This window comes from Musca domestica, unplaced genomic scaffold, assembly GCF_030504385.1.
Source record: "Musca domestica strain aabys unplaced genomic scaffold, Musca_domestica.polishedcontigs.V.1.1 11, whole genome shotgun sequence".
Taxonomy (NCBI): Eukaryota; Metazoa; Arthropoda; class Insecta; order Diptera; family Muscidae; genus Musca; species Musca domestica.
The window spans coordinates 8,560,102-8,587,871 of NW_026712133.1; the positions used below are offsets into that span (position 1 = coordinate 8,560,102).

Here is a 27,770-nt window from a genome sequence, read left to right on the forward strand (position 1 = left end):
AGAATCAGTATATTTTTGGACGCCATACGAACGGGAGGCATCTGTTGTCTTAATTTTAGTGGCGAATGCACAGATTTTTTTTCTCGACCAGGCAGAAAACATTTTGCATACGTTATGTCACATTGTAACGGGCGGTAAAAATGTCGGTTAACTTTCTCTTAGAGTTTGAAGAAATGTGAACCTATTCGTCAGTATGTCAAAATATGTGACGTAATTTTGACTTGTTGAAATAATAGCGACATTTCGAAGGTTTCGGGAATAAGCAAAAACTTTCTAGCTTATAAAAAGATCTATCTATTCATATATATACACACATACATATGTACATTCGCATGTGTCGATTGAATTGAGAAGTGCCCGAACATTTTGTTTACAAACAAAATAATTTAACTATATACATACTTTACGAGTTCGGATTGAGGAAAAGAAAACATTGTTTTAAAAAGAAAGAAATGGCTAAAAAGTGTCCGGTTCGATCGCTCAGCGACAGTGCTCTGGGAGAGTTGGCAAATCTCATTGTCTCGACACTGGGCTATGCGAAATATGGTCCCGATGTCGACATGGATATTAACATTGTAATGGTAGATATTAATGAATACCTGGAGCTGGCTGGGGCTACGTCCAATATATACCAGGACTTGCTGCGTGTAATCCTCAGTTCCAATTACTTGGATGCTAATATGCGGTTCACATGCCTACAAATGCTGCTCAATTGCGGAGTTTCGTTTTTAGTAACGGAAGTTTTTCCGCTGTCGTACTACGAAAAGATATTACAAGTTATAGCGGCCCAAGGCACGGGATTGCGGGTGCTAAACCTAAAGGGGGTGTGGGTCAAGGAGGAACACATGTTCTATATGTTTGACATAGTAAAGAAGTGTAAATATCTCACCAAACTATATGTGCCCTTTATAGCGAACGACGATTTGCTAGAGGTGATTTCCAAGCACTGCAGCCACTTACAAGTTTTGGATATATCGGGCGAGACCGATATTACCGAAATAGGAATAGAAAGCTTGAGTAAGGGCGTATGTGCAGATCGTCTGACCATAATCGACGTTGGTATGATGGGTGAGGAAAATATTTGTTATTCAGATATTGCGCTTATTTTGGAGCATTGCCCGAATGTGGAGACGCTTTCGACGTATTCGTTTGTTGGGCCGTCATTGAAGTTTGTCCACGACAACGTCGACGAGAACTTCCAGTGCAAATTAAAATACCTTCATGACACTTCCACAGATGAGGAAACGTTGCGCGTTATTGTCAAGACATGTCCACAATTGCAGTCATTGTATCTGGATACGCCGAAATCGGGTTGTCTAATTGCCCTCTCTAATACATTCTTGCGTAAGCTCAAAATCTATAAATTCTCATGCTCAGAATTAATGGAGCTATTGGAAACTACTGGCCGATATTTGGACCACCTTACAATGATCAAGGGTAATGGCGAAATCGAATTGGGAGTTTTGGCTAAAATGTGTCCAGGTCTGATTGACTTGGATTGCTACATGATGGAAGGTCTCTCCTACTTTAGTCCAAAACAGCATCGTTTTAGTCGCCTAGAGGGATTGGAAATGCTAAGTAGTCCGATCGCCAATACGGCCCTTAAATCTCTGATTTGCAATACGACCCAACTAAAAAGACTGGCAGTAGACAGCGTCTCGTTGACCGATGAAGACGTTGTAAGGTACGATTTGTATTTCCTCCCATGAATCAAAATAAATTGTATATTTTAATAGCATATTTATACAGCATCATTTCTATGCACTTGAGGATGTCTGGTTTACTCTGGCACCGAACTTAACAATCCAATCAATACAGGTAATTACAGCACAGTTAATTTGACAGATTCTAGTCGATAAAGCGAATTACAATGAAGTTATAGATCATGCATCGTGAATAATATCTCCTAGGTAAACAATACAGGCAATTATTTTAAATTGGAGCTGTCTTTCTGGATATTTTATTCCAAAAAACTGTTGACAATATTGACTCTTTTGAATGGGGCTTTAAAGTGTGGAGTGCATTTTGCAATTCTTTATCAAAAATTTGACAAAAAATTGACGTGTGTATATGCCATTGTAAAGAGCTCCCAAATTAAATATGATAGAAAATACTTTATTTCACTATCTTTCCCAGAGTATATGTAAGATACATTGGGTGGGCATTCCTTCCAAAGCGAAATCTGGAAAAATGTTCTGCCACTATCTGCAAACAAGTATATATTTTAAGTAATTGTAAATAAGACATTGAGCCAAATCTTTATGTATTATACTAGCAAGTGTCCGCTACTTAGTTAGTGAACATTCTACATAAATAGAGTTAGTTTTACCAATATCCACAATTCCTCTATCTTTAAAGCGCTCCCACAAGGTACTTTCCATTAATTTTGCAAATTTTTGTTTTATTTTATTTTTCAAAACAAAAAATACAAAAAGAAAATTAACAGAAATCGGTCACACTCTGCAAAAAAATGTATCAGCCGATAGTTCTGCCATACCATGGATTTACCCCAAATATCTATATTTGGTATATTTTAGTTATTTTCGTACACTTTCAATACCAATTTCCACTTTGTACATATTTTTAAAATTGTACGAAAATATACTAAATATCGTGTGTATGGTGTAAAGTAATCCGAAAGAGCTTTGGGTTAAATTCATGGTACAAAATAATAATAATTTGGGCATACATGGGTTCGGAAATGGCTATGTTTTATACGATTTCACATTTAAGTCGCCGACATCCGTAACAAGCACTCTATAACAATGATATGCGGACATGGTCATGGTAGAATAATACAGGTAACAGCAAGTGTTGTTGTACAACAAACGTAGCAACAACCACATACAAAATTTGTTTTTGTACGTAATACAAGTGTCATAGTTCTATGTTCAATAATGTAAACAAAATAATTATTTTTATACCCTACACCACAAGGTGGTCAGGGTATTATGTCTTTGTGCATTTGTTTGTAACAGGCAAAAGGAAACGAGATAGACCCATAGTTCCTTTTGATGATCTGCATAGAATCACATTTTGAGTCGATTTATGCATGTCCGTCCGTCCGTCCGTCTGTCCATGTATTTTTGTAAACAAAGTACGGTTCGAATTTATTGCCCGATCCAGATGAAATTTTGCACAAATCATTTGTTTGGCCCAAGGACGAACCCCATTGGAGAAATTGGAGATAATCGGTCAAAATTTAGATATAGTTCCCATATATATCTTCGACCGATTTGGCTTTTATTGTGCACCAAATGCGTAATATCTGCCCGAATAGTATGGAATTTTGCACATACAACCAAATTAGACCTGAAAATAAGTAGGCCAAATTTGATCGAAATCGGTTCAGATAAAGCTATAGCTCCCATATATATATTGTTCATCCGATTTGTTATTTTAGTCCTCCGCAGCCTTAATATGCACTCTGTAACAACAATATTTGGGGAGATATATCAAATGCAGCTCAGACATACCTTTGCAAAATTTTATCGAGATCGGTTCCGATTTGGATATAGCTCCCACATATAACTTCGTCCGATTTACATTTTATTGTGCATCAAACGTTTAATGTTTACCCAAATGGGATGAAATTTGGCACATACGACCGAATTGAGTCTAGAAGTAAGTATGCCAAATTTGGTGAAGATCGGTTACCCACAGACGTAATATGCACTCCGTAACAACGATATTCAGGAAAATATATCAAATACAACTCAGAAATATCTTTGCCAAATTTTATCGAGATCGGTTCAGATTTGGATGTAGCTCCCATATATATTTTTATCTGATTTCAAATTAATTTTGCACCAAATAGGCAATACAAGTCCGAATTTAAAAGATACAAATGCTTTGGCATATTCCTTTGGCAAGTCCTTTGAACTTTAAATTATAATTATAATCATAGCGTGTATGATTGAATTCTCCCATAAAAACTTATAATTGTTATGTGGAGCTCTACTAAATTAGTAAAGTGGTGTAGGGTATTATAAAGTCGGCCCCGCCCGACATTAGGACTTTTTTTACTGGTTAATTAATTATTCATGGTAGAACTGAGAATGTAATGTCATGTAATCGTATGTTTACCATTTTTATACCCTCCACCATACATAGTATGGAGGGTATATTAAGTTCGTCACTCCGTTTGTAACTCATCGAAATAATTATTTTAGACCCAACAAAGTATATATATTCTTGATCAGCGTCTGTCCGTCTGTTGTAATCACGTTACAGTCTAAACGAATTAAGATAGGAAGCTAAAATTTTGCACAGATCTCTCTTTTGTCTGCAGGCAGGTTAAGTTCGAAGATGGGCTATATCGGTCCACGATATCGTATAGCTCCCATATAACGGTACCCCCGATATTCGGTATTTTTATGATGTTAGCCACATTTTTTAATGGAATTGTCTGAAAATCTACACAAGTAGTTCCTTGTGAGCATTTAACCCCCTGAAAAAAGAATTGTCTATATAGGTCCACGATATCGTATATCCCCCATATAACTGTACCCCCCGGTATTCGGTATTTTGATGATGTTAGACACATTTTTCAACGGAATTGTCTTAAAATCCACACAAGGAGTTCCTTGTGGGTACTTTATACCTCGGAAGAGAATTATCTATATAGGTCCACGATATCGTATAGCCCCCATATAATGGTACCCGCAATATTCCGTATTTTGATGATTTTAGCCACATTTTTCAACGGAATGGTCCGGAAATTGTACACAAGGGGTTCTTTGTGAGCACTTTACCCCCCGACAGAGAATTCTCTATATGGGGTAACGATATCGTATAGCACCCATATAACGGTACCCCCGATATTCGGTATTTTGATGATGTTAGTCACATTTTTCAATGGAATTGTCTTAAAATCCACACAAGTAGTTCCTTGTGAGTACTTTACTCTCTGAGAGAGAATTGTCTATATAGTTCCACAATATCGTATATCCCCCCTATATTCGGTATTTTGATGATTTTAGCCACTTTTTCCAATGGAATTATCTGAAAATCCACACAAAGAGTTCCTTGAGTACTTTACACCCAGACATGGATTTGTCTTTACAGGTCCACAATATCGTATATCCCCCCATATATCGGCACCTTCCTATATTAGATATTTTAAAGATTTTAAAAGAATTTTTAATGGATTTATTTATTTATTTATTTTTTTTTAAATTTTATTTTTTTCTAATTCGTTCCAAATGGTGGAGGGTATTTAAAGTTCGACCCGGCCGAACTTACTGCTTTTTTACATGTTTTTTTTTTTTCAAATTTATATATTTGACAACATATCATTGTCAAAATCTATATTCATAAATCCATTGTTTACACACAAAATCAGAGATGGGAACTATTTTTTATGCCTTCAAATTTGACAAATAAATTACAGAAATGCAGCAATGCTGGGAATGCTAATTTGAAACGAGGTACCTTTTTTTCATTGTACCAAGTTAAATATTTTAATTTCAAAAATTTTAATTTTTAGAATAGTTCTTAAAATATTAATTTTAATGCTTTCACATCATTCCTCTGAATGTATAGTTCTTTGCTGTAGGTCCAAATCTCTCAACGATTCAAACAATCGCTAGAAAATAGTGGGAAAAGCAACACCCCTTTCATATTGAAACATAATTAAAGTATTCTACATTTTGCAATTTTAGGAAACATGAAATATACGACTATTTTACCCAATGTGGTGTCGCCGTTCCTTAACCGCAAAAAAAGGTTTTCGCACCATCGCCGTTGGTGTTTTGTTAAGTATAACAGCAAAAAATATGTTCACATTGCCCTTAGATTTTGTATGCACATATCTATTGATCAGTTATAGATACAGTTTTCAAATTTGGAATATTTTCGTCCGATTTCATGTACTTGATGCACCAAACACGCTGTGTGTGTCAAATTTCAATGAAATTTGGAATGTGTGATAGAATTTGCTCTGAAAAATAATTAGTCAAATTATGTTGAAATCAGTTGAGATTTGGATAGATCTCCCATCTCCGATTTCAAATATTTGACGCACCAAACACGGTATGTATGACCGATTCAAATGAAATTTGAAATGTGTAATGGAATTTGGTAAAAAAAAATAAATTTGTCAAATTGTATTAAAATCCATTCAGATTTGAATTTAGCTCCCATATATTTTTTCGGCCGACTTTTTGTATTTTATGCACAAAACACTATATGTCTTTCACATTCCAATGAAATTTGGACTGAGTTACAGAGTTATATAGAAATTGGTTTAGGTTTGGATGTAGATCGCAAATATAAATTCGGTCGATTTCATTTATTTGATGCACTAGATACGCTATATATCTCCAATTTCAATGAAGTTTAGAATGTGTGACGGAATTGGGTCTATAAAAAATATGTCAAATTATATTGAAATCGGTTCAGATTTGGATATTTTTTTACTAAGAAATATAGACCCATGGCAAAATTACAGAAGGTAGAACAAAGCTACATCCTAAATACAATTTTTTTCTTTTGGTTACACATTATATGTGTGTATTGTTTTGAACAAAAAATACAAAAATTTCAAATTATTTCAAATTCGGTTGGAAAAGTAAATGTATATTTTCGACCTTAATAGGCAACACATTGTACAATTGTACAATAGGCAACACATTAACAATTCTGTTAAAAGCTTTAAAATAACTAATATCAGAAGGTGCCGATATATGGGTGGATATACGATATTGTGGACCTATATAGACAATTCCCTTTCATGGGGCAAAGTGCTCACAAAGAACTACTTGTGTAGAATTTCAGACAATTCTGAATTACAGAGTTATATAGAAATTGGTTTAGGTTTGGATGTAGATCGCAAATATAAATTCGGTCGATTTCATTTATTTGATGCACTAAATACGCTATATATCTCCAATTTCAATGAAGTTTGAAATGTGTGACGGAATTGGGTCTATAAAAAATATGTCAAATTATATTGAAATCGGTTCAGATTTGGATATTTTTTTACTAAGAAATATAGACCCATGGCAAAATTACAGAAGGTAGAACAAAGCTACATCCTAAATACAATTTTTTTCTTTTGGTTACACATTATATGTGTGTATTGTTTTGAACAAAAAATACAAAAATTTCAAATTATTTCAAAGTGCTCACAAAGAACTACTTGTGTAGAATTTCAGACAATTCCGTTAAAAAATGTGGCTAAAATCATGAAAATACGGAATATCGGAGGGTACCATTATATGGGGGCTATACGATATCGTGGACCTATATAGATAATTCTCTTTCAGGGACTCACAAGGAACTCCTTGTGTATTTTCAGACAATTCCGTTGAAAAATGTAGCCAAAATCATCAAAATACAGAATATCGGGGAATACCATTATGTGGGATATACGATATTGTGGACCTATATAGACAATTCCCTTTCATGGGGCAAAGTGCTCACAAAGAACTACTTGTGTATTTTCCGACAATTCCGTTGAAAAATGTGGCCAAAATCATCAAAATACAGAATATCGGGGGGTACCATTATGTGGGATATACGATATTGTGGACCTATATAGACAGTTCCCTTTCAGGGGATAAAGTGCTCACAAAGAACTCCTTGTGTAGAATTTCAGACAATTCCGTTGAAAAATTCAGCTAAAATCATCAAATTACAGAATATCGGTGGGTAACGTTATATGGGGGCTATACGATATCGTGGACCGATATAGCCCATCTTCGAACTTGACCTGCCTGCAGACAAAAGAGAGATCTGTGCAAATTTTTAGCTTTCTATCTTAATTCGGCTAAATCGTCATAGAATTTTACGCTGATCAAGAATATATATACTTTGTTGGGTCTGAAATGTTTATTTTGATAGTTTACAAACGGAATGACGAACTTAATATACCCTCCATACTATGTATGGTGGAGGGTATAAAAATAAACAAAACCAACTATTGCATATTTTAAAGTCTATTTGACACTATAAGACTCCGTTACAGAGTTGCATTTTCCTAGTTTCTTTGAGGTTGAGCAACCTTTCTTATTGAGCCATGCATAGACCAATCTCGTCTTTTGTATAGTACTATTCTAACAGTACAAAAAAGCTACACAACAATTCAATAGAGGCTACAACTATTACGGGGAAGTATGTAGGTTCATATGTATTGCTACCTCGATTCCCTATTCTAGCAACAAAAATGCCGTTCAACTTTAAAATATCGCTGTTTCCTGTACGCATGGCATTTGCTATGACAATTAATAAATCCCAAGGACAAACTCTTGATGTATGCGGACTAAATTTGGAATGTTCCTGCTTTTCTCACGTGGAGGTATACCGAGCGATTTGTTTGTTTACGCTCCTGAAGAAAAAATAAAAAAATGTATTTCCAAAGCATTACAATAAATAGATTCTTAAAATTCTTGAACTTGTTTTATTTTTATCATAAACCACAAAATATAGGTATATAAAAACCGAAGTGTAGCGAAGCGTTCTGGGTTTAGCTAGTTTTATATTTGTGTAAGTATGGAGTTGAACTTTTGAGCGCTCCTATGAGAGTAACTGTGGGTTAGACAATGGACTGTTTTTGGAACTGTGTGGTATATGATGTACGGAAAGTACTACATTTGGTAGGGTGGGTAAGAACAGAACTGGAAATATAAATTTTTGTATTAGGATCACAGTGTAGGGTATAGGTTTTATATAAGTAGGTCGGCTTGCAAATGCCTACTAAACGTGTACGAAAAGTGCACCACACTGTGGTCTGGATATTATGTCTTTGTGCATTTGTTTGTAACATGGAGAAGGAAGCGAGTTAGACTCATAGTTCCATTTGATGATCTGCATAGGATCACAGTCTGAGTAGATTTATGCATGTCGGTTCGCTCGTCCGTCTGTCCATGCATTTTTGTAAACAAAGTACAGGTCGCATTTATTGCCCGATCAAGATACAACTTTGCACAAACATTTGTTTGGCCCAAGGACGAACCATTTTAAAATTCAACATTTAGATACAGCTCCCATATATATTTTGCACCAAATGTGTAATATTAGCCCAAATACGACGAAATTTGGCACATATTACCAAATTGAGTCTAGAAATAGGGGTGTCATATTTGGTGGAAATCGGTTTTGATATAGCTATAGCTTTCATACATATTCTTCATCCAATTTGTTAAATTTCTCCTCCACAGCCATAATATGCACTCCATAACAACGATATTCGAAGAATATTTGCCAAATTTTATCGATTTCAAGTTTATTGTGCACCTGAATTGAATGGATTTTGGCACATACAAACGAACATAGGCTGGAAGAAAGTGTATCGAATTTGGTTAAGATATAGCTATAGGTCCCATGTACATATATGTTCATGGTTTTTGGTTAGCAAAGGTAAGGGCAAAAAAGGTGAAACTGCCAATCAAAAGTACTTTTAGGGTTTCAAAACTATTTTCGAGGATATAAATCCCTTTGTCACAAAATTTGCAGTAAAATTCCACTATTTGCTTTATTAGCTATTCAGCAGTTCCTCTTGATATCTGTATATCTGACTCACTGTATATAAACCCCATATAAACAAACTCTCTGTATAAACCCCATATAAAAAAATTAATAAAACAAAAAAATTAAAATTCAATATACGATATCAAATTCAAAATATTTCATGCAATTTAATCACAAAATGATTTTTATTCGCTATTTTATTATACCCTCCACCTTTTTTATTATACCCTTCTCTATTTATTATACCCTTGGAGGGTATATTAACTTTTTCATTCCGTTTGTAACATCCCCAAATGTTCTTCGTAGACCCAATAATGTATATATATTTATAATCAGCATCAAATTCTTTTGCTATGTTTACGTTAGAACTTTTTGCAGGGTTAACCTACTTCAAGAAGATTTATTTGAAGTATAAGTAATGGATAAGATAATTTTAATCCAAATCCAGTGGGTTAACCCATTTATAAAGGTACTGTAAGACGATTTAACGATGTCCTTCTGTCTGTCTGTTGAAATCACGATACAGGCCACATTATTATTTGATTAGCAGAACAATTTGTATTGTGTCTAGGATGGTTGGTATTGAAAATGAGATATATCGGTCCACGTTTTGCTATATGTATTTTGATGATTTTTGCCATGATTTATCTGAAAATTTGTATTTGTAGGCCATAATGGGTTCTAGCTCCGGTGGCGAAACTTTGCATATGTAGGTCCTCGCTTTGGTATAGCCCCATATAACGGTACCTCCCGATATTTGGTATTTTGATGATTTTTGCCACATTTTTTTCATGGATTTGTCTAAAAATTGGTATTTGGTATAGCCCCATATAACGGTACCTCCAGATATTCGGTATTTTGATGATTTTTGCCACATTTTTTTCATGGATTTGTCTAAAAATTGGTATTTGTTGGTCATAATGGGTTCTAGCTCCTGTGGTGAAACTTTGCATGTATAGGTCCTCGTTTTGGTATAGCCCCATATAACAGTACCTCCCGATATTCGGTATTTTGATGATTTTTGCCACATTTTTTTCACGGATTTTACTAAAAATTGGTATTTATAGGTCATAAAGAGTCGTAGTTCGTGTGGCGAAACATTGTATGTATAGGTCCACGTTTTTGTATTGCCCTATATTCGGTATTTTGATGAGTTTTGTCACATTTTCCCACGAATATGTCTAAAAATTGGTATTTGTGGGTCATAATTGGTTCTAGTGTTTCCATTACCCTAAGGTGGAGGGTATTAAAAGTTGGGCCCGACCAAACTTAATATTTTTTTACTTGTTGGATCTCTTTATGCGATTTTTTGGATCTCTTTATGCGATTTTTTAGGTTTTTTCCTTTTTTGTCAATAGACCATTCCGAATTTGTTTGACTGACATCACTTTCTTTTGCCCATTTTTATGCCCTCCACATAAGTCGAAGGTATATTATTTCGTCCTCAGTTTCTCCACAAAATAATTCTTTAGATATCCCCAAATTAAATTCTTGATCAAAGTAGACGCATATAGACGCTTTAAAGTGAATTTTAATTTACCTTTTCAGGTTCTTAGAGAATGTAAGTTCACTATTTGATATGACCCCATGTAGTGGTACTTCTTTTAGCAATTTGGGTTGTTAATGGGCGAGAATTTATCATACGGAAGTAGAAGATCCACTTTTAATTAGATATGTTAGCCGATTTCGAACTCACAAAAAATTGTATATTCTCTAACCCACAGTTACCCTCATACAGAATACATAAGTTGAGCTCTATTCCTACACATATATAAGGTTAAGTATCATGTAGTACTTTTCGTATATTTTATACTACAGGGCCTCAATTATTGTTCTATGAAAATGTGAAATGAAAACTTTTATAAAGAGAATAAATGTCAAATGAAAAATTTTATTTCATATTTTCATAGAACAAGAATCCAGCCACCGGATTCTAAATTCACTCTATATTAAATAATGTACCAGTAAATAAATTCTTTTCGTACACCTTACGGTAGATTTTTCCAAATCCTAATACCAATATTCATAATATCACTTCTATTCTCATGTTATTTGCTAAATTTAGTACCCTTTAGTACCTTTCGTACACTTGGTGTACACATTTCCAGAAAGACCTCTTTATAAACTAAATTTTAACACTTTTTCCATGGCCCCAAAACCAAATAGTATTACATTTTATTCCATTTAGTGTAGTTCTTACACTTAAGACATATTTCCAAAATCACCATTTTATGCCCGACCTACTTTCTAAACTTGGTTTTTATACCCTCAGCCATATGGCTAGATAACCCTCATTTGATACGGTCAAACCCTGCTTCATCAAAATAACGGTTTAGACCCTAGGTCTCTTGAGACCAAATCCTTTTCAGGACATTTGGAGTCGATCTAGCAATGGCCGTCCATCTGTCTGGCTGGTGCGCTCGAAAACTCTCGAAAGGAGTATTTTACTGCACAAAAGTATTGATTCGATTTTGCTCCAACTTGGCAAATCCTAATATTTTCACCAGTACTACGTTGGACAATACTAAAATGGTTGGACAGTACTAAAATGGACAATATCGGTCCACTCCATCAAGGGTTCAAGATTTTTAAAAAGCAAAATAAGCATCCATCTCTCTTCAAATTTCATACATACAAAAGTGACTTTTGAAGACTATCAAAATTAACAATGGATCTATTTCATTTCCTTCTGCGTGTTACGAACAAATGCACAAAGACACAAAGAAATTGTGTAAAGGATTTAAAAGCATTCGTAGTATTTGGATGTGTCAATGGCAGTGATTATTTCATATAAAACTTCTTCAATATTTTATCTTTTTTGCGTTGTCCTTTAACTGAATACTCTCCACCATTTGGAACGAATTTGGTAATTCTCAAAAACAATAAAAAGCGTTAAAAATGCTGTTAAAATCTTAAAAATACCGAATGTAGCTGTTATATTAGGGTCTATACGACGACATGGACCTGCAGGGGTAACTTTTGTCGTAAGACATTACAATATTCAAATGCGAAACTTAACTTAAAAAAATCGATGAATAATGTAGCTAAAATCATCAAAATACCGAATATCGGGAGGTACCGTTATATGTGGGCTGTACGAAGACATGGACCTGCACATACAATCTCCTATCATAGGCTATGGCATCTATTACGAACATTGAATACCAAATTTAAATGAATTCCGGTGAATATGTCGCTAAAATCAAGAAAGTACCGAATAACGGGAGGTACCGTTATATGAGGGCTATACGAAGACGTGGACCTGCACAGACAATTTTCTGTCTTAGGCTCTAGTATCCATTTCGAAATTCAAATACCAAATTTGAAACAATTCCGATGAATATTGTCGCTAAAATCATCGAAGTACCGAATATCTGGAGGTACTGTTGTATGGGGGCTATACCAAAACGTAGACCTACGCTAAACCGATATAGACTTTTATGCTGATCAAGAATATACAGGGTGAGATAAAAAACTGCAAAACGCCATAATTTGAACAAAATTAACATTTTTTTAATTTTATTGAATGAAAGAGAAAAATGTCGAAAATAGCATCAAATTTTGGAAAAAGTTTAGATTTGTTCGTATTCGTCGTCTTTGACACGAATTATGGGTTGGAAGGCCATTATGGGTTGGAAGGCCAATGAAACCGTCACACGTTACACACATGTTGCTATGCGGTATTTTGGCCCATTCCCGGCGAAGCGCTTGCTTGAGTTGATCGACACTGTGGTATTTTTTAGTGCCAACCTTGCTTTCCAAAATACTTCAGACACAATAGTCCAACGGATTGGTATCCGGAGATTTTGGTGGCCATTGTTTCGCTGGAAATGAAGCGAGGTACCTCATTTTGTAACCGTTCTTGGGTGGCGCCTGCTGAGTGCGATGGTGCTGAGTCCTGCTGGAATGTCCAAGGTCTGCGGCCAAAATGTTTGCATGCTCAAGACTTTAATACACTGTTGGATAATTGCACCACAACTGTTCATTGGGAAACATAAAAAATATTTGAATAAAAACTAATTTATGTTACCATGCAAAGTTCTCTAATTTATGTTACCATGTTTTTTTATGTTACAAAAATAGGCTTTGCTTTTATATGTAATCAAATCGTAATCAAAAGAAACAAGTAAAAACATTAAGTTCGGCTGGGCCGAACTTTTAATAACCCCCACCTTAGGGTAATGGAAACACTAGAACCAATTATGACCCACAAATACCAAGTTTTAGACATATTCGTGGGAAAATGTGGCAAAAATCATCAAAATACCGAATATCGGTAGATACCGCTATATAGGTCCATACAAAAGCGTGTATCTATACATACAATATTTCGCCAATGGAGCTAGAACTCATTATGACCAACAAATTCCAATTTTTAAACAAATCCGCTATAAAATGTGACAAAAACCATCAAAATACCGAATATCAAAAGATACCGTTATTTGGAGGCTATACCAAAGCGTGGAACTATACATGCAAAGTTTCTCCACCGAAACTAGAACCCATTTTGAACTACAAATACCAATTTTTAGACAAATCCATGAAAAAATGTGGCAAAAATCATCAAAATACCGAATATCGGGAGGTACCGTTATATGGGGCTATACCAAAGCGTGGACCTATATATGCAAAGTTTCGCCACCGGAGCTAGAAGCCATTATGACCAACAAACACCAATTTTCAGACAAATCCGTAAAAAAGTGTTGCAAAAATCATCAAAATACCGAATAACGTTATGTACCCTTATATGGGGACTATACCAAAACGTGGACCGATATATCTCATTTTCAATATTTGACGCTCTACGTCAAATAATGTGGGCTGTATCGCGATTTCAACAGACAGACAGACGGGCATCGTTAAATCGTCTTAGAATTGATTGAACTGATAAATAGAAAATGGATAAATTAAAAGAAATATTAAACCCTTTGATGGAGAAAGATATTTAGTGTGGAAGTTTAGAGTTAGAGCGCTGTTGGAAGAAATGGACGCATTGAAAGTTATAGATTGTGAATTTCCGAAAGAATTAACATCAGAATGGATAAGAAGTGAACGAAATGCAAAAAGTGTAATCATCGAATATCTAGGCGATTCTTTTCTTGGTTTTGCAAACACTGCTATCTTTAAAGCTAAAAGGCAATATATTGTTGATGGATCATTTCTTGATATTCGATGACCTGATTACTGAGTTAATGGCATCCGGGGCTAAAATTGAGGGAATGGACAAAGTAACCCACTTGTTGTTGACATTGCCATCAACGTTTGATGGCGTCATAACGGCGATTGAAACATTATCGGAGGATAACTTAACATTGGCATTTGTAAAAACTCGATTACTTGAACACGAGATAAAATTGATAAACGATGATCGAGTCACCAGTGGAAAAGTTTTACAAGCCATTGATAACAATCAAAGATACAATAACAAGGTCTTTTCACATAGTTTTAAAAATAAAAGTAAATTGAAATCATACCAGACTTCTAAATCAAGTGTGAAGTGCCATTTTTTGGTAAAAAAAGGACATATAAAAAAAGATTGTTACGGATATAAAAAACAGTTAAATTAAAAAAAATTCGATAGTGGAAAACAGTTCAAACTGCAACAACCCAAATTGAAAAAGGATTTGCATTCATGATAAGGCAGCACTTGAACACTGCCCCAAAAGGCAATATTTCTTTTTTATTGGACTCCGGTGCCTTCGACCACATGATAAATGACTCAAGCTTGTACACAGATTTTATTTGCCTTTCCCATTAAAATTCCAATTGCTAAACAAAGAGAATTTATATACACAACCAAGAAAGGAATAGTAAAGCTGGACACTAAAGATCAAGAGCAAATCACACTGGAAAATGTTTTATATTGCCAGGAAGTTTCTTACTTACTATCCGTCAAGAGAATGCAAGATGTTGGTTTGACTATTGAATTTAATCCTGGGGGTTTTTTAGTTACCAAAAACCGACAAGTTGTTATGGATAGTAAATATAAGAATATTATTCTAACTGTGCTGTTTTCAAGCATTTACACATCAAGAACATTAAGAAAGAAAACTATCGAATGTGGCATGAAAGATTAGGGCATGTATCTAAAGGTAAATTTTTGGAAATAAAAAACAAGGGCATGTTTAGTGACACAAATCTTTTGGAAGATGCAGAACCTGACTGTGATTTATGCGAAACTTGTATAGATGGTAAGCAACATTGGTTGTCATTTAGTAAAAATAAAAACAAAGAACATATAAAAAGACCTTTATTTATTATCCATTCGGATGTTTGTGGTCCGATAACGCCTTCATGAATTGATGAAAAGAACTATTATAGCTCATAACATATTTAATAGCTCGTAAGGCAGATTTATTTTCTGTTTTTAAGTTTTTGTAGCAAAAAGCGAATCTCATTTTAATTAAAGGTTGTAAACCTCTATGTAGATAATGGTAGAGAATATCTATCTTCTGAAATGAGATTATTATGTTCAAAAAGGAATTAGCTATCGTTTAACAGTTCCACGTACACCTCAACTAAACGGTGTGTCCGAACGGATGATAAGGACAATAACAGAAAAAGCTCGTGCTATGGTGAGTGGAGCTAAATTGGATAAAGTTTTTTGGGGTAAAGCTGATCTAACGGCAACTTACTTAAACAGACTTGCCAGTAAAGCGTTGGGTAAGGAAACAAAACACCTTATGAAAAATGGCACAGTAAAAAGCCAAGTTTAAAATATTTAAATGTTTTTGGTTCAACGGTGTATGTGCATAATAAAATACGAAAACGAAAATTTGATGAAAGATCATCAATGGGAATATTCGTTGGATATGAATCAAATGGATATAAAGTCTGGCATGTGGAAAGTTTTTGATAGCTAGAGATGTTATCATGGATGAAAGGAATATGGTTAAATCCAGGAATGTAATTAAAGAGAATGTTGAACCGGAAAATGTGCTAAAAATCCCGAATGACAGTACGGATAGAATTCCAATTGTCCCGAATGATAGTACGGACATAATTTTGCCTTTCCCGAATGATAGAACGGAAGTAAGTAAAAATGTACTGAATGAAAGTAAGGAAAGGAAAACATATGAATAGTCCATGGAACATATATCAAATAAGGTTGATCCAGACGAAACTGGTGTGGAAGACTTAGGGACAAACCACAAATTTCACACACAGAAGATGATTGTTTTTATCTTAGAATGCGTGTTAGATATTTAAGCTCATTCTGATGTGCCGACATTTTTTAATGAAATTTAAAATAGAAACGATAGAAAACGCTGGGAAAAAGCAATAAAGGATGAGCTTAGATCACATTTTGAGAACGAGACATGGACTCTTGTATCAAAACCTATTGGTAAGAATGTAGTTGATTTTAAATAGGTTTTTTCATTGAAACATGATGAAAAAGGAAACCCAGTAAGATACAAGGCTAGGCTTGTTGCTCGAGGTTTTACCCAAGAATACTTGGTTGATTACGATGAAACCTTCGCTCCTGTGGCTAGAATTTGCAGCTTTCGCATGGGTGTAAAGAGAGTCTTTCTGAATGGATTATTGAATCTACATGAAAATTCCAAAGGGATTGAATTGTGGGGATAAAATTTGTAAACTAAATAAGTCAATTTATGGACTAAAACAGAATGCAAGATGTTGGTTTGAAGTTTTTGAAAAAGTCCTGAAGGACATAGGATTTGTTAACTCGTCAGTGGATCGCTGTTTATACATTCTTGATAAGGGTGATACGTTTGAAAATTTGAATGTGTTATTGTATGTGGACGACTTGGTAATTGTAATCGTTAATTTTAAAAGATATCTAATGAACAGGTTTAAAATGAAAGTTTTATTCGAAATCAAATATTTTATAGGTATAAGGATAGAGAGAAATGAAAATACAGTATATTTCACTCAGTCTGCATATATAGAGAATATTTTGAGTAAATTTAAAATGGATGACTCCAAGCCTGTCAGTACCACACTGCCATGCAAACTGAATTATGAAGAACTTAACTTATGAAGAACTTATGACGCACCATGTCGTAATCTAATCGGGTGCTTAATGTACGTTATGTTATGTACGCGGCCTGATTTAAGTACGGCAATTAATATATTAAGTCGCTATGTCAACAAGAGCAATAAAGAGTTATGGCAACGGTCTTAAATGGGTGCTAACAAGGTAGATTTAACAGGTAACCTTAAATGTCAAAATTGGCATCTAAGGCGAAAACGTACATTCGCCATGACATTTTTGCGGCAAATTTGTTTCAACCAATCAGAAACGAGGTGTTTGGTTAACATTTTATGTTATGTGTGAAATTAAGCCAACAACTGCAATATCTTCATCGGAAAAATACCACTAATATTCCAGCCAATGTTGGTAACCGGAGGTTACACCGACTCCAGCACATGGCACAACAGTAGCAAGTGTTCCCGATCAAATGGTTTTAAAGAAAGAACATAGCACCAATATCGCCACCAGTAACAGCCCTTTAAGAATGCCCAGCAATCAAGCTAGTAGCCACTTGGTGGATACCAAACCTCTCTTGGTAGCAGAGCCGATGCAAATTCTCCAAACCATACAAAGACTTTTCACAGACCACAGAAGGCGGGAAGAGCTGGGGCTAGTGGAAGTTTGGATAAGACCAACTGAGTCATAGCTTTCGTGAAAAGCTGGAGCGGCAAAGTAAAATGGCTATACAACAGAGTCAGGCAGTAAAGGGCTAGCATGGACCCATACAAATCAAAGGGGAGGATCCACGAATGCTGCAAGCCTTCATGACAGCGGCTGCTCCAGCCGCCGGTTCGTCTGGGCCACCTGGAAATGTTCACGATAAATTACATTTCAAGGCCAGTGCTGAACATAATCTCAACAACTAGGATTTGAATAAAATTGCACCACATGGCATGGATTCACCCGCCGGAACACTTTTTCATTTTCTTTATTAGTAATTCACTCTAAACTGCTCTTAAATTTTGAAATATAAAAAAATACTTTTATTGAAGAAGACATAAAAAACTTTGTTTTTGTGTTGCATTCATTTAGGGCGAATTCAGCATTACAAGAACTTGTTTTGACATCTAAAGGTGCCGTCAGCTTGGGTGATGCGACTACCTAGTAGATCTACCTTGGGTGTTAAGATAGCTTTGATACGACAGTCACAGAGACATATTAATTGGATATGTAGATTCTGATTGTGGTGAAAGTGAGATTGATCGGAAGAGTACAACAGGGTATTTGTTTCAAATGTTTGAAACATTTCTAATCTGTTGGAATACAAAGAAACAGAACTCCGTAGCAGCTTCATCAACAGAAGCTGAATATATGGCTTTGTAAGGGAAGCTCTATGGTTAAAATCATTAGCGTGCAGTACAGGCCTATAAGAGTTTACGAGGAAAATCGAGGCTGCATAACTATATCAAAATATCCATCATGTCACAAACGATAAAAACATATTGATATTAAATGCCATTTTTTCCAACAGATAAACAGATAGCTGATATATTAACGAAACCCTTGCCAGCTGCTAGATTTCTGGTATTGAGAAGTTATCTCGACTTGGAAAGCAATATGTAATTGTTGTAACGTTTAATTCATATTTTTGTTTGTTTGGGTCTGATTAGGTTTTTCTGGGGTTTCCTAATCCTTACAATGAATGTTGGGCATTTTTATATTTTCCCAGAAATAACAACTTGTCACATCGTGTACTATTAACATACCCATTATTTTAATATTTTCAACTTGTAATAATCAATATATTTTTGCATAACAGGCCTATTCTGTAACTTTTATCGATTGAAAAGTTGTTAAAATTCCTTCTGTTATTGTAACAAAGACTTAACAAACACATGAAGTTTTTGGGAAAAAGAAAAGTGAGGAGAGTAGCCTTATAGGTTAGGTATGTACCTAAGACAAGTAAAACTTTGCCACAATTTTTACAGGCCTGCCCGACGTAGATTACAGAAGGTAGAACAAAGCTACCCTCAAAGCTTTGGTGCCCTCATTTGTCAAAATATGTACACATTTTGCGTATGTGTGTGTATTGTTTTGAATAAAAAATAAAATAATTTGAAATTATTTCAAATTTGGTTGCAAAATGAATGCAAATTGTCGACGTAAATGGTAACAAAATTTAAAATTTTGTCATAAAACGGTATTGTCCTACTATTTTAAATTCCATCTTGTGGAATAACCAAGAAAAGTTGTTAAAATTCCTTCTGTTGTTGTAACAAAAACTTAACAAACACATGAAGTTTTTGGATAAAAAACAATGAGGAGAGTTGTTTAAAAGATACCGAATAGCCCTTTTTTGTTGTAGCAAAAACTTAACAAACACATGAAGTTTTTGGATAAAAGAAACAATGAGGAGAGTTGTTAAAAATATACAGAATAGCCCTACAGGTTAGGTATGTACCTAAGACAAGTAAAAGTTTGCAATAATTTTTACAGGCCTGCCCGACGTAGATTACAGAAGGTAGAACAAAGCTACCCCCCAAATACAATTTTTTCTTTTGGTGCCCTTATTCTGTCAAAATATATACACATTTTGCGTATGTGTGTGTATTGTTTTGAATAAAAAATAAAATAATTTGAAATTATTTCAAATTTGGTTGCAAAATGAATGCAAATTTTCGACGTAAATGGTAACAAAATTTAAAATTTTGTCATAAAACGGTATTGTCCTACTATTTTAAATTCCATCTTGTGGAATAACCAAGAAAAGTTGTTAAAATTCCTTCTGTTGTTGTAACAAAAACTTAACAAACACATGAAGATTTTGGATAAAAGAAACAATGAGGAGAGTTGTTAAAAAGATACAGAATAGCCCTACAGGTTAGGTATGTACCTAAGACAAGTAAAAGTTTGCAACAATTTTTACAGGCCTGCCCGACGTAGATTACAGAAGATAGAACAAAGCTACCCCCCAAATACAATTTTTTCTTTTGGTGCCCTTATTCTGTCAAAATATATACATATTTTGCGTATGTGTGTGTATTGTTTTGAGTAAAAAATAAAATAATTTGAAATTATTTCAAATTTGGTTGCAAAATGAATGCAAATTTTCGACGTAAATGGTAACAAAATTTAAAATTTTGTCATAAAACGGTATTGTCCTACTATTTTAAATTCCTTCTTGTGGAATAACCAAGAAAAGTTGTTAAAATTCCTTCTGTTGTTGTAACAAAAACTTAACAAACACATGAAGTTTTTGGAAAAAAGAAACAATGAGGAGAGTTGTTAAAAAGATACAGAATAGCCCTACAGGTTAGGTATGTACCGAAAGACAAGTAGAACTTTGCAACAATTTTTACAGGCCTGCCCGACGTAGATTACAGAAGGTAGAACAAAGCTACCCCCCAAATTCAATTTTTTCTTTTAGTGCCCTTATTCTGTCAAAATATATACACATTTTGCGTATGTGTGTGTATTGTTTTGAATAAAAAATAATATAATTTGAAATTATTTCAAATTTGGTTGCAAAATAAATGCAAATTTTCGACATAAATGGCAACAAATTTTAAAATTTTGTTATAAAACGCTATTGTCCTACTATTTTAAATTTCATCTTGTGGAATAACCCCGAAATTCTTTTCTTATTTCGCGGGTTTTTCCCAATATAAGAATTTTGTAAAAAAAAATTAAAACAACAGCAAGCCAACTATTGCATATTTAAAAGTCTATTTAACACTATAAGTCTCCAGCACAGAGTTGCATTTTTCTAGTTTATTTGAAGATGAGCAACCTTTCTTATTGAGCCATGTATAAGTGTATTTTTAATCTTCCCAAAATACGTTCAGGGATGTCAAGTGTATGGTTTTCCCGCCAGATGTAGTGATTTTTAACGTACAAAAATCATTGATTTAAAGTTGTAGCCATGGTAGAAGAATACATGCAGTTGCATCGACACTGCTGCTGGGACAATTTTTTGAATGAAAAATTATTCAAATTTGTAAAAGTTGTTAAAAATTCATATCATAAAAACTTCCGATCGGCATTGTATGGGAAAACAAATACAAATGTACATATTTTTGAATCACTAAAAAAAATAACTGACATTTCTAGAAATGTTTGAATGTTTGTATTAAAGGCCTGCAAATGCGACATATTTCTCTATTTTTACCACGGCTAAAAAACGTTCGTCGTGTTATGCCCTGTTTGATCAAACGCATAACAATACGTGACATCCAACCAAATGTTCGATGCCTCGTCATGTCGGTCAGACTCAAACCCATCTTCATAACACGCATTGACCAATAAATGAGGACGTTTAATAGTGTGTCATACAAATGTGTTCTTTCAAAAATTAGCTACAAACTGATACAGTTATCAGTGAAAACGGGCATTCACATAATAAGTAGGGAAACCAACGCTACCCGCTTTTATGAATGCGATATGAATTCTTAGTAAAAATAATAATTGTCTACTACTTTATGATCAGACAATAGTATCGTTTGTATAATACATATTAAAAATCAGATTTTAATTTAAGCAGAGTTTTATTTTCAGAAGAGCAAGATTATACAACTGTTTTGGAAAACTTGTTTTAGCAACGACCGTAACGATTACAAGTTTCATTATTAAAACTATTTAATAAGAATTTATATAAAATAAAAATATATGTTTAATACCTTTGAATTAATTTTAAATAAGTTAACATTAAATCTAATTTTGTTAACGAAAAAATTGTAAAATAAGAATTAGATTTTAAACTGGATGTATGTCTATTTAATTTTCTTTCTTTATAATGTTTATCGTTCTTGTCCATTTTCTTAGTGGTGTTTGGCCTTAGTCACCACCATAGAATCAGAAAAGTAGTCTGACGAAATAATACCATTACTTTTTTTGGTTAGTGAAGATTTTGGACATATTTTCAACTGAAAACGAAAAAAGTTTTCGCACCATCGCCCTTAGCGATTTGTTAAGTGTAACAGCGAATATTTATATTATTAATAAAAACAATTATTTGAGCTTGAGGTCAAACTTTTTGGTTTTTTAATTATTTATTTTTCTTTTTCCAATATTTCGAAGCTCTTTGAGTTTCATCTTCAGGGTGATCTACAAATTAAATAACAAAACATACAACATATTAACATTATCACAGCACAGGACATAAACATGTAAAGAAACGCTTACTTGCAAATAATTAAAATAATAAACTTAAAACTAGCGTAGTGTGACTACTACCGTCAAGTGTTACTATTGCACTGATAATTATTTGCATATTGCACGATCTCTTTTTGTTAAATGCCTGTAGCAGTAAGCTGTGTTGTCCGTCTCTGCTTTGCTGTTTATTCTCTTTGTTGTTGATAAACTATTGATGTGAAGCATCTCTATCGTTAGTCTCTTGAAGAAGAAGAAGAAGAACTGACTAAGGAACTCAACATAAAGCACAACGATAATTGGTTTGTCAACAAAACGAACAAAACTTTCCCAGATGACATAAAATGGTTACTCTCCTTAGGAGACAAACACTGCTTACCAACAAGAAGAACACATTTCCCTTTATTCAAATATATTGCGGACGCGGAAGATCTCATACAAACAAACAATGACAAAGAACAACAAGAAATGGGAAGAACAAAATTAACAAATATGCTGGAAACACATATGAATAGAAGCAGAGAGAGCAATAGAGACAAATACATGATAGGCACAGTGGAACGAACCCGAAAATTTCTTAACCAAAATAAAGACATAATAATACTAAATGCAGACAAAGGCAACGTGACTGTAGCCATGAACAAAAATGATTACAAAGAAAGAATGTCCAATCTGCTCTCAGACATGATGACGTATCAACGTATCAATAAGGACCCTACGTCAAACCTTCAAAAGAAAAATAATGATATCGTTGAAGAACTTTTCAAAAATAATATAATTTCGACAATAGAGAAGAAAAGACTCAAAACAGAAATTGCGATTGCCCCAAGAATATATGGCTTGCCAAAGATCCACAAAGACGGCTATCCATTAAGACCCATATGTTCGTCTATAAATTCCCCGTCAATAAAACTGTGCAAATACATAGTAAACATATTAAATAATTTGACGACAAAATCAGTTTACAACGTAAGGGATTCTGTGCAATTTAGGGATAAGATAAAGAACCTGACAGTTAATAATAATGAAAAAATGGTTTCATTCGACGTGGTCTCACTGTTCCCAAGTATTCCAGTAGAATTAGGACTAAATATAATTGAAGAAAGATGGGAAGAAATAGAACAATATACAAACATAACCAAAGACATGTTTCTGAATATTGTAAAATTTTGCATAAAGGACAACAGATACTTCAAGTTTGATGACAAAATATACAAACAAAAAGCAGGGCTACCGATGGGATCTCCAGCATCACCCATAATTGCAGATTTGGTTATGGAATCACTGCTCAACGAAAGCTTGCAAAGATTACAATCAAAACCAAAGATACTGACGAAATACGTGGATGATTTGTTTTTAATTATAAGGGAAGATGCAATACAAGAAACGCTGACAGTACTAAATAGTTTCAACAAAAACATTAAATTTACTTTGGAAGAAGAATGCGACGGAAAAATCCCATATTTGGACACATTAGTAATAAGAAATGCAGATAATACGATAAATATAAATTGGTATCAAAAACCTACAGCGTCAGGTAGAATAATAAATTACTACTCTAAACACACAAAACGAACAATTATCAATACAGCGAAAAACTTAATAAATAGAGTACTAACAATAAGCGACGAACAATTTCATTTCCAAAACAAATTAAAAATAAAAGACATTCTAATTAATAATAACTTCCCATTATATATAACCAAATCCCTAATTGAAAATTATTATAAGAATAAACATTCAAGTCGAGATTCGCAGAAAACAGACCCGCCGAAGATATACAAATCCCTGATATATTTACCGAATATATCAGAAAGATTGGAAAAGTCAGAAATATATGACAAAAATAAATACACAATAGCACATAGCTCACATAACACAACAAAATCTTTATTCACAAACATGAAAAGTAAAATACCAAAAATGGACAAACATAATGTAGTTTACAAAATTGAATGTGGTGGTAACAAGGAAGAAAGTTGCGGAAAACATTACGTTGGCACAACAAAAAACAAACTAAAAACTAGGATGTCAGCACACAAATCAGACATCAAATTAAGAAACAATAATTCGATACAAAAAACAGCGTTAGCCGAACACTGTAAACAGTACAACCATACACCCAAGATCGATGACGTGAGAGTGTTACAAACGGAACATCACTACAACAAGAGACTAACGATAGAGATGCTTCACATCAATAGTTTATCAACAACAAAGAGAATAAACAGCAAAGCAGACACGGACAACACAGCTTACTGCTACAGGCATTTAACAAAAAGAGATCGTGCAATATGCAAATAATTATCAGTGCAATAGTAACACTTGACGGTAGTAGTCACACTACGCTAGTTTTAAGTTTATTATTTTAATTATTTGCAAGTAAGCGTTTCTTTACATGTTTATGTCCTGTGCTGTGATAATGTTAATATGTTGTATGTTTTGTTATTTAATTTGTAGATCACCCTGAAGATGAAACTCAAAGAGCTTCGAAATATTGGAAAAAGAAAAATAAATAATTAAAAAACCAAAAAGTTTGACCTCAAGCTCAAATAATTGTTTTTATTAACTATCGAAAAAGGTCGAAAAACCAGAGAAAATATTTATATTATTAGCCAAATCAGCTGGGATTTGCTGCTAACTATAATAATTACCTTATTTCAAATATTAATACCAAGATTTGCATTTTTGTAATTAGCGTGATGTAAATTACAATTTCAAATTTAACTTAATTGAAACCCGGTTCCCATCCCTGATTTGTGAATATACAAAGGATTTATGAATATACATGAGATGTTCTCAGAGGTATAATTGTAAAAAACGTGTAAACATAATTCTACCATAGGTTTAATCTCTTACGAAAAAGTCAACCGATGACTTACGCCACATTAATATAACCACCATGTACCACAGGTGTTTTTTGAAATCGTAGGCAAATGGATAGAGTTAGAACTCAACAACTTAGTATCTAATATTATTCACGATTAGCTAACAAGCAAGTTCTTGCTACTATTTATGTACTCAGAAACATCTTCGAGTGGATGATTCGAAAATATAACGATTAAATTATTTAACCACTTGTAATACAGAAATACTAACTTTACTTATTGCCCTCGGAAATTATTAATAGCAAATATCTTTTTAATAGGTGTTAATGAACGAGTGCCCCGAACTGCAATCTGTGGGACAACTGAGCGGATGGGCTCTATCTCCCGATGACTTGGCACTTCTTCGAGGACTTTTAAAAAGCGGAAACTCCAGCCTCGTACTAACGCCGAATGGATTTTTCCCATAAAATGTACCTTTTCAAAATAAAAATTGTGATTTTGTTTATGTTTGCAAAAATAAAATAAATTATAAAATAATTTTTAGATTTTAATGACTATTTACATATTATAATATTTCAACAGTTGTATTTGTTCCCATTACGGCGTTTTTTGAACGGCTAATATTTGCATACACCTCATATACATGTCCTTAATCCGAGTTCAGGTTTATTGTGCAAATAATGACAAATATAAGCCCAAATCGAGTGAATTTCGGAACGTACGTTTCCATTTTGTCGAACTCGTCTCTGATATATATATATTTCTTTAACACAATTCTTCTCGAATTGATATCATGCACTCTATAGCAATGTTGTTGGATATGACAGATTAAACTGTCTCCGTCAAATTTAGTGAAAATCGATTCAGAATTGGAAATGCCTCCCATATATTAGTTTTCTCTGTAACCCAACTATAACTGCTCTAAAGCCAAATGTTGTTGAGCTCTACTCAATATGCATAGTGGTGTACGGTATCATATAGTCGGCCCGCCCAACTTTTGACTTTTCCTTACTGGTTTCTACTGAACTCTAATTAAGTTACAATTAGTACATATTTTTATTACATATTTTGAGTAAGATATTGTCCCTGAACTCAGGTTTCAAATATTGTCCCTCTTTTTAGAAAATAAAAGTGGGTAAATTAAAAAAAATAGGTTTAACAAAAAATTATTATCTTTCTATGTTGCTATGGTAAAATTAAGAAGGTATAGTAATTTCAAATAAACATTCCCATCTTTGCCATTTCTGTAATTTACCTTGTCAAATTTCGCTGCATAGATAATAGGCTCCCATCTCTGAATAGATGGATTTATAAATACAATTTTTTTTTTACAATGAGATGTTCTCAAACGAATATTTTTTTTTTTAAATTGTAAACACATGATTACATGACTTTACCTCCTTATCCTACCATGTATGTTACTCTTTCAGGGTCAGTAATTTTTAAACATTTAAATTAATTTGAATTAAAATTAAAGAGTCTCAATATTAGATTTGCAAGTTCATTAAATATTTATGAAGTTTTGTTCAGGAAACTCCATAAACCAAAATATACTTCAAAATATTCTAAAAAATGTCGATGTCTATAAAATCAATTTAATGAATATTATCTCTTATAAAGTCCTCCATTTGGTTAAGTAAATGAATTTCGGTTGGTTTTTTTAATAATTTGTACGTGCTATTAATAACATTGAGAATATACTTCAAAAAAGACAGGTATGTTTTATTTATTTCGTTCAGATGATCAAGAATAATTTGGCAACGTTTAATGCTGCTTTAAGTTAAAATTTGAGACAATTTGTGTCGATCATTAAAATATCGTCATTTTTGAGTCAAAAATCGGAAAATCGGCATTTCCTATTTTTAGGGTAAGTAATAGCATGTTTCCATTGAAAACCGAACAACGTTGTTCGCTCTCAGAATTAGGTACACGAATTAACCCGTTCATACGGCACGATTCGTAATTCATAGTAAAATAATTCATTTTTTCAAAAATTTTGTTTGTTGATTTGAATGGGAATTTATACAAAAATACATGAAATTCTCACTGATATGAATAGAAGAAATTATTGTTTTTCTTCCAAAGAATAATTATATCATTAATTTTACAGTTTTCATTCATGTTTTCAACTTTTTGTATTAATTTTGACATTTTGAACATATTTTTGTATTTTTCTATTTTTAAATTTTACTGGAGAGACACTTGTCAACATTTTTTTCTGCCGATACAAACATTTTGAAAATATTGCCTCTTTTGTTTGCAGTTTTCTATGGAAATTTCAACTCGTGGACAAAATGCGTACCTCTAATGAAAGAGAAAACAAAATGTACTTTCGTTTGAATGTACATACGCCATTCAACATTGTAGTTTTCATTCATAATTTTCAG

At 33.6% G+C, this 27,770-nt stretch overlaps 1 protein-coding gene and 1 long non-coding RNA gene across 3 annotated transcripts; both read left to right on the forward strand.

Moving 5' to 3' along the window:
- Window positions 1-25,920, forward strand: LOC101893659 (Leucine Rich repeat protein). 2 transcript variants are annotated; one of them, XM_059130718.1, is made up of 3 exons: window positions 1-1,684; window positions 1,737-1,818; window positions 25,704-25,920. In XM_059130718.1, the coding sequence occupies exons 1-3, from the start codon at window positions 453-455 to the stop codon at window positions 25,848-25,850; spliced, it is 1,461 nt and encodes a 486-aa protein (XP_058986701.1). In that variant the 5' UTR covers window positions 1-452; the 3' UTR covers window positions 25,851-25,920. The 2 variants fall into 2 exon arrangements, with proteins under 2 accessions (XP_058986701.1, XP_058986707.1); XM_059130724.1 differs by having other exon boundaries at window positions 1,750-1,818.
- Window positions 24,261-25,164, forward strand: LOC131806541 (uncharacterized). Its single transcript, XR_009344077.1, has 2 exons — window positions 24,261-24,937; window positions 25,016-25,164. It is a non-coding gene; the product is annotated as an uncharacterized LOC131806541 (long non-coding RNA).
- Window positions 25,921-27,770: the final 1,850 nt, after the last annotated feature.